The 12,178-nt window shown below is 37.1% G+C and overlaps 2 protein-coding genes across 2 annotated transcripts; one reads left to right on the top strand and one right to left on the bottom strand.

Moving 5' to 3' along the window:
- The first annotated feature begins 4,132 nt into the window (after positions 1 to 4,132).
- LOC103374374 (uncharacterized) lies at positions 4,133 to 5,918 on the top strand. Its single transcript, XM_008304451.1, has 5 exons — positions 4,133 to 4,284; positions 4,489 to 4,845; positions 4,994 to 5,128; positions 5,223 to 5,281; positions 5,363 to 5,918. The coding sequence occupies exons 1-5, from the start codon at positions 4,233 to 4,235 to the stop codon at positions 5,495 to 5,497; spliced, it is 738 nt and encodes a 245-aa protein (XP_008302673.1). The 5' UTR covers positions 4,133 to 4,232; the 3' UTR covers positions 5,498 to 5,918.
- Positions 5,919 to 8,299: 2,381 nt separating this feature from the next.
- LOC103374375 (uncharacterized) lies at positions 8,300 to 12,159 on the bottom strand (the record flags this gene model as incomplete). Its single annotated transcript, XM_008304452.1, has 3 exons — positions 8,300 to 8,391; positions 11,358 to 11,702; positions 11,796 to 12,159. Coding segments are annotated over 3 exons (801 nt in total), but the record flags the coding sequence as incomplete, so codon positions are not given.
- Positions 12,160 to 12,178: the final 19 nt, after the last annotated feature.

The following is a 12,178-nucleotide window of genomic DNA, read 5'->3' as shown; positions in this document are numbered from 1 at the left end:
AGCGTACTGAACATACAGCAAGAACATAGCATGTTGCTGAGACCCTGGTAGAACAGGGGGGAAGCCAGTGATCCTTCAGAGCATGTTTGAAGTCTACAGGGGCTCATAAACCATAGTTTAAGTTAAGTAACAATTACAGTGTGTTGTGGGATTTTTAACCTGAACAAATGACAAAACTGGGAAATGTTGTGTTGATGTTTAAATTAGATTCATGCACAACAAAATGATAAAACTGGGAAGTATGACGTTTTAAATTGAATCCATGTACAAATGGAACAATCTTGTGTGACGACAGAAAGCAGCAACTGGGATAAATGATTGTGTGAAGCAGAAAGACGTGAGCTTGTAAGTTTGTGCGTAAGCTTGTAGGTGTGTGTGCAGGTCATGATGACCTGGCAAGCTAAGTGAGGGCCTCAGCTGAATTCCAAGTTCAGCGGTGGAGAGAGAGATATGAATATGATTAATGATTATGACTGAAAGAAACAAAAATTGACTATTGGTAAGAAAAGTGATGCTCTCCAGTTTCTCCACTGCTGGTGTAGACATGGCAGTTAACATTGACCACAAGAGATGGCTTGAATAAAGAAGGTGTAAACCACCAACAGTCACAACGTCTCTGATGTCTGCCCCCCCCACCTCGACAAGGGGCTACTTGTGTTTCAACCACAGGCTTTTTAGCAGTGGTTGTGTGACACATTTAGCTCAACACTTTTTTTTTTTGTTTTAGATTTGTATTATGGAAAAAAAAAAAAAAATCCATACAGATAGTTTGGTAACCAAGCTAACGCACATATCAGTATGAGCGTGGGTGTTTCCTTTTAGTCTGAGGAAAAGCAGGTGGCTTTAAACAGTGTTGTTCTCGCTCATAATTCAGCCGTTTCTGTACTTGCCGTGCATTACATTTATAAAGTAACCACCCTGTATTTGAAAATAAACCTAAACGTCTACCAGTGAAACATATTAGCTTGATGATGCTACCATTTGGCCTAAGTGCAACCTAGAATTGCTGCAGATTTGTAGTTTTTGTTGTCAGGTTTACTAGTCACCAGAAACATCCACAGATTGTTTTAACTGTCATCTTGACTTGTCTTTCATGGCTTTTCACCCAGAATGTACCAGAATAGAGAAGAAGCAGATGTATAATTTTCATACTTGTACCAAAGGGAGCTGAACAGGTGTGGAACTGTTTTCTTAACATGACTGAGTCGGAGTAATTTAAATATTTCTGGAATTCTTCACAAACACCAAAGTACCTTGATTTCTGCTCCAGGGTACAGGAACCATTCTTGAATCCACTATTGTTATAAACAGTAATTATGCTGCACATTGCTCTATTTGAACAGGACAAGGAAACCTTAAAAGACAAGGGAGAGACTGGAAATGTTTTTTTGTTTGTTTGTTTTTTTGCTGTCTGCTACCAAGTGGCTGCATTAGACAGTCTGACCTATTACTCACTGAAAAACTAGCAAAGATCCTGTGAAGAGACATTAAGGTGACGCATCCGTGAATTATTTTAATTCATCTTTTCATCAAGGATGTAAGAACTGTCTGTAATTTTATGTAGTGTAGTAAGACAATTACAGCCATCTTTTCCTCAACGGTGGGTTTAAACTTGTTACCTTCTAACTTATTCATAAATAGGTATGTGGAGATAAATTCATGAATTCAGATTATTTATTTTAAATGATTGCATTTTCCATTCTGATTATGTAATACCAGTCATGTACTGTCCAATGTATTTTAATTCAGACTGATTCTGATCTCGATGATCACAGGTCATTTTGGTAAATTTGTGACTTTCCCCTTACACATACGGTAGCAACACACAAGTCAAATGATACAGGTTATTGGTGATACTCTCACTTTGATTACAACGCTGAGTAAAATTACTGCAAATTCNATGGCACAAATGTTTCTGTGAATGCATTTACACCCCTGAGGGTACGAGAAACTAGTATGGGGAAATTTCCTGTTTTGCCTAATTGGTACTCTCGCCTTGTAGCTACTTGTGAAAAATATGAAGTCCAAACGGGTGTTGTGACTGAAGATCAGTGTGTTTTCATGACTTGTGACTTTGTATCAATGTTATTGTCAGACGAGACTAAAGAGACACCTCAATGACACGTCTAAACTATAGGTTATTTAAAAATGTGTTACTTTTTAACATATGTATATGAACTGAAGTCAGAAAAGTTAAAATGTGGAAAAATTGTTAAAAATAGAGTGATGTATCATGTTTTGTTAGCATCTCATAATACCAGAGCAGAACTTGAATATAGGAGTTATGCCAAACTTAAAACTCAGTGCTCTGGCTATGTTAATATGCTACCTTCTTACTGTTGACCAGATTGTTGTTGTTTTTTTTAAACTCAAATTAGAAAAATATTATTAAAAGAATCTTTTGATAAGACAAAACTACAATCTCTGATTCTGAAGCCTGAAACTACGACTTCTTCACAAGGTTCAGAGTTCATCTTTAGCGTTGTTAAGCAGTTGACCCACCCAGACGCATTGTGCAAGACAAGAAATACACATTACATCGTCAACAGACAACACCTGTATTTATGCACTAATGTCTAATTGTATGAAGACTACAGGGGTTTTTGTAGTCTATTGGGCTCAAAGCTGCCCCAAATCAAAAACAAATTCAAATAGAATTAATCCAAAAAAGACTTTGTTTCATTTGAATGAACGTGTTGTAAAATAGTTTTCTAAATGAAACATCACACCAACTGCTTTCCACCACATGATGGCAGCAACACAAATGGAAAGAGAGAAGGGAGGTGTTGGTGTGTGTGATGTTTTGTTACAGTAGTGAGGATGCAACACCATCAACACTCAGGTACCACATAGTGGCTTTTTTGTAGTCAGTCAAATTTGGAGATATAAGATAACAATTTAAATAGATCTGAATTGTTTAATTTTGGATTAACCTTGTTTCACCAGTATTTTTTGTTTATTTATTTTTTGGACAGATTACAGATGCTAAACCTTGGTGTAATAATATTCTGTGTTTTGATGCCATTGGATATTCCTGCCTTTGTGCTATGGTGCAAATATGTTTGTGTTTAATGCAAAATGTACAAAAAGGTCTTCACTGGAGTTTTGTGGAACAGGCAATATTTCTATAACTGTCCACAGCCTCATTATTTTAGCACATGTAGAGAAACTAACACGTAACTTCATGATGTCACTTCATAGATTTAACTGCTCTTGGTCTTGTTGTCCTCACATAGACATCCTGGTCAGGAATCACAGCAAACCTTTATATCAATAAAAGTAAAACTGACATCACACAGGAGAAATGTCATTTAATGTCTAATATTTCATGTGATGATCTCTATTTGCTCCTTGATCGGTTTGGAGGACATATATGTCAAAGCTAAGAGCAGAATTTTAGTATTTAAATGATTTAGAAGCAATTTCAGAATTGTTTGCTATCCATGTTAATGTTACATTACAGCCATTGTAAAAAAGTACGTATATCCTTTTCTGCTGCAATAAGGCAACTGTTGGTAGCTTCTTCACAGGAAATTTTGATCAAAAGAAATCGGTCATGTTAATTATAGCACCGAGTCACTGGTTTACATGACACACTGTCAAAACCAAATTTATCTTGCTGTCATGTATATGATGTTTGGAAAGATGTGGTTTAGATTATTTCCACTTTCATGGTACACTTAAAACTCAACAGACCAATGAGATCATTTTAGAATTGTTCCCACCCTTTTCATTGTTTCCTCCCATTAGACAGACACTTTAAGATCAATCATATTGCAGCGTGATCTCAATTCACTTGCATTAACCAGAACATGTTGATCATATTTTGCGTGTCTCTTGTGTTCACAATCGGGCGTAAGTATACAGACAGATTTCACTTCACATTTCTTAGGTTTCAATTATTGCTGGCTTGTTACAGTAGCTTTTGTCTAAATGTGTATTCAAATTGTTTTTTAGGTTGCACAGACGACCTGAGCTTTGTAACGAAGACTGTTGGCGTTGGACAAGATGTGACTCTAGCATGTAGCCGTAACTCTACAGCAGGAGGAATTTTGTTTTGGTTCAGGCTTGTTGCTGGAAACTTGCCTGAGGTTTTGGGAACAACTTACTTTTATGGTCATGCCATATCTAATGAGACTCCTCGCATCACAGCAAAGCTAGGGAATGGAACGTTTGTTCTGCGTATTACCCAAACAAAGCTGAGCGACACTGCTCTTTACTACTGTGAAGAAATGGCTGAACGACGAAAATCATCTTCAAATGTTACTTTTCTTACAGTCAAAGGTAAATGGATCAATATTTACCTTTTTGATGCTCAGTTTTTGATTTGCTGAAGTTGCTGGTTTGCTTCATATTTGCAAACAAATTTAATTGTCATGGGTAATTTTGGTGGCGTCCTTTGTTCATAATTTCGAATGAGCACTTAAGCACTTGCCATTCATTTTTCTGTAAATCCATTTGACTGTTCTGTTTGTTCTCATTTCCCAGGTCCAGAACCAGATATCACTGCTGTCGTCCAGGACGTCCCATCTGATTCAGTCCGTCCAGGAGACCCAGTGACTCTGCAGTGTTCAGTCTTCTCCACCTCTGAGAAGAAAACATGTCCAGAACAACACAGGGTGTTCTGGTTCAGAGCCGGATCAGATGAATCTCATCCCAGTTTAATTTATGTTCATGGAAACAGTCATGGTGAATGTGAGACTAGTGCCGAGTCTCACTCTTCTCAGAAATGTGTCTACAGCTTCTCTCAGGACGTCGACGCCTCTGATACTGGGACTTATTACTGTGCTGTGGCCACATGTGGACAGATATTATTTGGAAATGGGGCAAAGCTGGACATTGAAGGTAACCACCTATTTTTCATTTCAATTTTGATGGTTGTGATTTAATCTTGCCTTTTAAGTTGACAAAAACATATTCAAAGCTCATATTTGAAGTTTTAACTTTGTACTCTGCTCATAGATTTCTGTTGTTTGATCCTATTCTCTTTCAGCAGCCAACATCTCAGCATTTGGTGAGAGGGTCAATACAGTTCTGTTTCTGTTGTGTGCTGCTCTGGTCATCAGTTTGATTGTCATAGCCCTACTGATTTATACCATCAAGACAAAGAAATCTGATTGTTTCAATGGTAAACTTTCTTGCATTATATTAATCTACACTTTATTATCAGTGTATAATGAAACTCTGTTCGTCCTTACTGATATTATTCCTGGTTCATCCAGCTGCTGCTGCCCCACAAATAAATGCTCCAGTAACCAGTGGTGTTCAACGAAGACAGACGGTAGGTTCTTTCAGAGATATTGCACTGGTACATTTGTGTTCATAGCTAGCATTTAATTATGTTTCCGATGTTTTTCTACAGACAGAAGAAGACTCATTGGTTTATTCTGTCCCAAACTTCACAAGAAAAAAAGCTGGCCGACGCGTAAGAGAGGGTGCAAAAGTAGTCGAGGGAGAGAGCATCTACTCTGATGTCAGGGTCTTGGGGTATGAATAACAACATACACACTGAAGGTCCACATTGATGTTAAGTTTGTATGGTATGTTATATGGGAATATTTAGAAACATGTTCAGTTTTGTTACATAGAAAAAGTTTCCCTTGAGTGACATGTAAATACCTGTTGTTTATATTCTACCTGTCTCTTGCAGATTTGGTGGATTTTTTTTTGTAAAACTCTGTCAAAAAAGGAAGAATTATTGTTGGATAAATAACAGTTTAGTAAATAGATTGCAGCGTCCAAATTTTTGTTGCCTATACTGTTTATAATTTTTTTTAAAAGTTGGCTAAGTATATGTGAAACTTACTTGTATAACTTTATTTTGTATATTCATGTTAAAGGAGTGTTTATATTTGCAGAGTTTTGTATTGACAGAAGTTTATTTCAACAGTTTTTAAACAATTTTAAGAAAATATTCCAGTTGATTTTAATGAAGACTGTTTGCTGTTTAGAGACTTTAGCTGTTCATTATGCTGTAAATTTTGCAATTTTCAAACAATAAACATTTCTCCTCAGTTGTATGCCTCTTTAATTTAATCTGATTAAACCAAAGTTAAGTTAAATCTGTAATGGTACAGTTCGTGTGCGTATGTGTGTGTGTGTGTCAGTTTGCTAATCAGGACCCCACTGATAAATGTATTTATTCTGCAAAGTGGCATTTTTATTTTGAGAGCATTTCTTTCATATCTGCAATGTCAATGTATAGCGTACTGAACATACAGCAAGAACATAGCATGTTGCTGAGACCCTGGTAGAACAGGGGGAAGCCAGTGATCCTTCAGAGCATGTTTGAAGTCTACAGGGGCTCATAAACCATAGTTTAAGTTAAGTAACAATTACAGTGTGTTGTGGGATTTTTAACCTGAACAAATGACAAAACTGGGAAATGTTGTGTTGATGTTTAAATTAGATTCATGCACAACAAAATGATAAAACTGGGAAGTATGACGTTTTAAATTGAATCCATGTACAAATGGAACAATCTTGTGTGACGACAGAAAGCAGCAACTGGGATAAATGATTGTGTGAAGCAGAAAGACGTGAGCTTGTAAGTTTGTGCGTAAGCTTGTAGGTGTGTGTGCAGGTCATGATGACCTGGCAAGCTAANCATAGTACCGAGAATTCGCCTCATTAGGACGAAACAACTGAGTTAACTTGTTTATTAGTGCTGCTAATGATGTTGGGACTAATTGGCAAAGATGGCGGACATGGTGACGGTCACAGCAACAGAACGACGTAAAGATGGACACTGAGCTGTACCGTGAGTCACACACACTTCATGTTTGTCTGGTTTGGCTTTTTATTTGCTTGCTGATATTTTTTTTCCTGATGTTTAAATGTTTTTTTTTTGTGGCTTTCTGTGTGGCTTCGAGGCCTTACTGCGTAGCTGTTGGTTTTACTTTTTGCTTTATTTGGCTGAACACTGACGTCTTTGTGCTGTTTCGTGCCTCCTACATGAACACATTTGTAGGGTGAAAGCCTAATTGGCTCTGAACAGTTTGCGGATTCTCCATTTTTTTTATTTTTTTTTTATTTATTTATTTATTTTAAATGGCAGTCACCTGTTGTCTATATGAGAATTGCAGTGACGTTCTGGTGCTGGCATGTTGTGAAAAGAAGAAAACTCTACAAAAAAAAAAAAGCATAACTAAAAATTCTGTAATTTTTGCTGCAGTCTGTACCAAACAAGCCTGTTCCCCTACAAATTGAAGTCAGACAATAACATTGTCAGTACTCTTTCCTTTCTTAAAATCATCTGTGAAAACAACATCATGTGTAGGCTTTCAAACCCTTTTTTTTTTTTTTTTTTAAACAATTTGTCAAAAGTCTATTTGTAAGTGCTGACTGGATATTTGATGACCTGCTGCTGTGTTAATGATTTTCAGGAATGTCTTATAATTACATTTATACAATGAATCATGATGCCATGAAGCCTTATCAGTGCAAACTGGATGCTGCAGGTTTTAAATTGTGGCCGACAGAATATTTGCAGATGCCTGGAAGGACGACTCCAATAGCAATACAGACAAGTGAAATATCCAATTCACAGCAATGTTTTTTTTAAAGACAAAGTGGCAAAGCTTAACCTTGAAATATCATCCAAGGTCAAATATAACACCACCAATGGAAACCCCAACATGGTTACTTATCTGCACCAAATACCACAAATCCACCTTCGACCCTTGAAAAAGTGACTTTTGACCTCTCATGGAGCTATTTTTGCACTGATTGGCCCCAAAAGACTGAATTGTCAAAACACAAACATACAGACAGCAATAAAANATATTCCTGTAACTGAAAATCTATTGCTCTTAGAGAATTGTCAGGAAACAAATTAGTGAAAAAGGGATGCTCCTTAGAGCCAATTTAAATCCCCCAATTCTGAACAGAACCTCCTCTGGAGCAGGATAGCTGTGCAGCATAAGTTACCATCTAGCCACCCTGATAACATTTATAGTTTTGGCTTTAGGCTCAACCCATCTCACTAAATCGTTAATCTTGCTTCATAATACAGCCCTCTGGACTCCAGTGTGATGACGCACTGGGCTCTATGTGGCATTTTTTTTTGTTTGTTGGTTTTTTTTTATCCAGGAGATGTCAAAATCAGTGAAAGGGGAATAATTTCACATTGATCAGCATGTTGCAAATTTAGTAAAACAGGCTTCTGGACTCAACCCCAAATTTGGTGTCTACAAGTCTGTCAGTGATGTACTGGATCCAGGAATTCCCAAACTTTTGAATACAAAAAGTCCTGTAACCACAACTTATTATATTTTTTTGTGTGTTGCAAAACTTACTTTTAGTCTCTTGAGAAAACAAGGACTGAAATCACCACCAAGCAGAGAGCCAACAGTGTCCCAAGCACAATGATTGCTGGGTCCCATGTTTGTTCTGAAATCATAGAAAATAATATTAACGGTAATGATAATAATAATAATAATAACAAGCTTTATTGTCGTTGTACAAAAATACAACCACATTTTTTTGGCGTCATCTTTGTATCAGTTAATATGGTCTCAGTTCTAAGAAAGAAAAAAAAAACATTAAAAGGTGATATAAATAATAAAATTGCAATAAAATAAATGCTCTATTAAAAGTGCAAAAGAGCATTTGCAATGAGCTGTAAACTGGGAGTGTCATGGTTCCTGCAGCAGTCGCTTCACGGCCATGAGGGAAAAAAAGCTGTGTTTTTTGTACGGGCTCTCATGANACAGATAGTTTGGTAACCAAGCTAACGCACATATCAGTATGAGCGTGGGTGTTTCCTTTTAGTCTGAGGAAAAGCAGGTGGCTTTAAACAGTGTTGTTCTCGCTCATAATTCAGCCGTTTCTGTACTTGCCGTGCATTACATTTATAAAGTAACCACCCTGTATTTGAAAATAAACCTTAACGTCTACCAATGAAACATCACTGAATCAGCATTGTCATTGTGGGACTATTAGCTTGATGATGCTACCATTTGATCTAAGTGCAACCTAGAATTGCTGCAGATTTGTAGTTTTTGTTGTCAGGTTTACTAGTCACCAAAAACATCCACAGATTGTTTTACTGTCATCTCGACTTGTCTTTCATGGCTTTTCACCCAGAATGTACCAGAATAGAGAAGAAGCAGATGTATAATTTTCATACTTGTACCAAAGGGAGCTGAACAGGTGTGGAACTGTTTTCTTAACATAACTGAGCCGGAGTAATTTAAATATTTCTGAAACTCTTCACAAACACCAAAGTACCTTGATTTCTGCTCCAGGGTACAGGAACCATTCTTGAATCCACTATTGTTATAAACAGTAATTATGCTGGACATTGCTCTATTTGAACAGGACAAGGAAACCTTAAAAGACAAAAAGCTGAGTTATAAGGGAGAGACTGGAAATGTTTTTTTGTTTGTTTGTTTTTTTGCTGTCTGCTACCAAGTGGCTGCATTAGACAGTCTGACCTATTACTCACTGAAAAACTAGCAAAGATCCTGTGAAGAGACATTAAGGTGACGCGTCCGTGAATTATTTTAATTCATCTTTTCATCAAGGATGTAAGCACTGTCTGTCTGTAATTTTATGTAGTGTAGTAAGACAATTACAGCCATCTTTTCCTCAACGGTGCGTTTAAACTTGTTACCTTCTAACTTATTCATAAATAGGTATGAAATGAATGAATGAAATGAAATGAAAAATACTTTATTCATCCCAGAAGGGAAATTCAATTATGTTGTATGTGGAGATAAATTCATGAATTCAAATTATTTATTTTAAATGATTGCATTTTACATTTTGATTATGTAATACCAGTCATATACTGTCCATTGTATTTTAATTCAGACTCGCTGATCTCGATGATCACAGGCCATTTTGGTAAATTTGTGACTTTCCCCTTACACATACGGTAGCAACACACAAGTCAAATGATACAGATTATTGGTGATACTCTCACTTTGATTACAACGCTGAGTAAAATTACTTTCACCAAGAATGTTTTGCCTTATGATTTGGTGCAAACTACACAGCAGTCATACGCACTCTGACCATTTTGACAGTAATCCAAGTGTGTGTCTTAATGGTTGGAAGTGTGTGAATTTTAAATCATTTACAACTTCTGTCACATCTCTGTTATTTCCATGTTGCTATTGATGCTTAAACTGCATGATGCGTTACATTTTTTTCCCCTTGACAGTTGCTTCGGTGTGAGTTGTGGTATTGTCAGAGAGTGGAGTTCTTTTGATGTGGCGTCAGGTTTGCAGGGACAGAAGCTGGTCATGGTGGTTTTGGTGGCCGTTTAGTTCTTCCAATGCACTGTTCTTTGTGAAGGTAGTGTTTTCTCTGTGAGACATCTGTTGATCAAAAGTGGACATTGTTGCCAGTTTGGGGATCATGTCTTCAATTCCAGACCAAGAGAAGGGAAATGAACATCTGCTGTGTCAAGAAAATTATTCAAGTTGGATTGCACATAGCCAATAAAGCCTGTGATTTTTGCATTGAAGAAGTTGGCAAATTATAAATTGTATATCAGCATGCAATATGTCACACATATCAGTGTGCAATATGTGATTGTTTTTACCCGTGTTAGGCCTAAATCTATCAGTCACTCCAACATAACACCATCAGAACTTACTCAATATAGCTGAACAGCAGAAATACCACATTGTTCTGGCATATTGTGGTCTCTAGAGGTATTTCCTTGAGTATCATTGTACTATGAGCTGGTAAATTAGGTACTCCTGNTATTTTTAACTTTGCTTTGGTAAGTTAAGAATAAAGACATCAGAATTTAATATTAGGTATAAAATTTAAATGCCATGCGTCATTCAGATCACGAGTGTGCTGGGAACAGATTGTGGGACGATTGTATTGAAAGTAATACACAGTACAATACCAACAGATAAACTGGGATTTTACTTTGTTTTCTCCATTTGTGACCCATCTGCACGAAATCAGTCCTATTGTGCCTTGGACTGTATCCGAGATACAGCCCGAATTACATTAACCTATGATAAAACATTGGTTTATTACTTAGATTGTTCCATTTACTTGTTTTCTCCATGTAGGTGACATATATTACAGAGCATAGTAATATTACGCTCCATATTGCTGTCAAACACCATCAGGTGCAATACGACTGATTTCTGCAGATGGGTCACATTTATTCCTTTAAATATATAAATAACACTGTTTCACAAAAGTTACTGCTGAGATTTCTGAATGTGTGCACAAGTATTTACGCAAAGTCAAAGTCAGTGCTCAGGCTATAATTAGAAAAAAAAACAGTCTCATAAGATCTTTGCATGAATAAACCATTTCATTCATGTACTATTTAAATACGGTTTTAAAACTTCAATTGTTTTGATAAAACTGAGAACACATACTTGTCTCCACTTGAGTTCCTTCACCAAACAGGATCTGTCCACACGTGGCCACAGCACAGTAGTAAGTTCCAGCATCTGAGGACTCTCTTATGGTTTTGGACAGACGGTAGTCGCAGCTCCTTCCCTCCTGTCCATCACTGCAGGTACTGTCAGTGTAAATGATGCCCGGATTGGATTCTGATCCAGCTCTGAACCAGTGCACACGGTGTTCACCTGGACACCGACTCGTGTTTTCTTCCTTCTTGTAGACAAGTGAACACCTCAGAGTCACAGAGTTTCCCAGCTGGACCGACTCCACGTCTGGACTTTGTTTCACGTAGACCGATTTCTTCTGGTTTTTAGGATCTGTGTGATTCACATGAAATGAAAAAAATAGAACTATAGTTGTTTTGTTGTTGACACAGATATAGAAAATTAAATAAAATGAATATGGTTTACCATTCACAGCCAAAAGTGTGCCATTGAAAAACACCATTGATATTGAAGATCCTCCTTGACAGAGGTATGTTGCTTCATCTTCTTTTCTTACATTTCTTATGGTCAGAGAATACACATCATGCCGTTTTGTGAACCTGAATCTTGAGCTGTTAAAGGGATATTCAAGTGTTGTTCTGTTCAAATATCCCACAGCAACCCTTTGAAACATATTTCCAAAATTCAGCTTGTGCCAGAACAAAAACCTGGGTTGATCCCCAGAGCGTGAACATGTCAAAGTCACGTTATCTCCAAGGTCAGCGACAGTCAACGAGATCCGGTGAGAAAACTCATGGCTTTGAATCAGAGCTGAAGAAACAGACAATAACAGAACTTAGCAGACAGCA

Source organism: Stegastes partitus, unplaced genomic scaffold (genome assembly GCF_000690725.1).
Source record: "Stegastes partitus isolate 25-593 unplaced genomic scaffold, Stegastes_partitus-1.0.2 Scaffold2226, whole genome shotgun sequence".
Lineage (NCBI taxonomy): Eukaryota > Metazoa > Chordata > Actinopteri > Pomacentridae > Stegastes > Stegastes partitus.
Note: the sequence above shows the minus strand (reverse complement) of the source record. Positions and strands in the feature narration are given on the sequence as shown.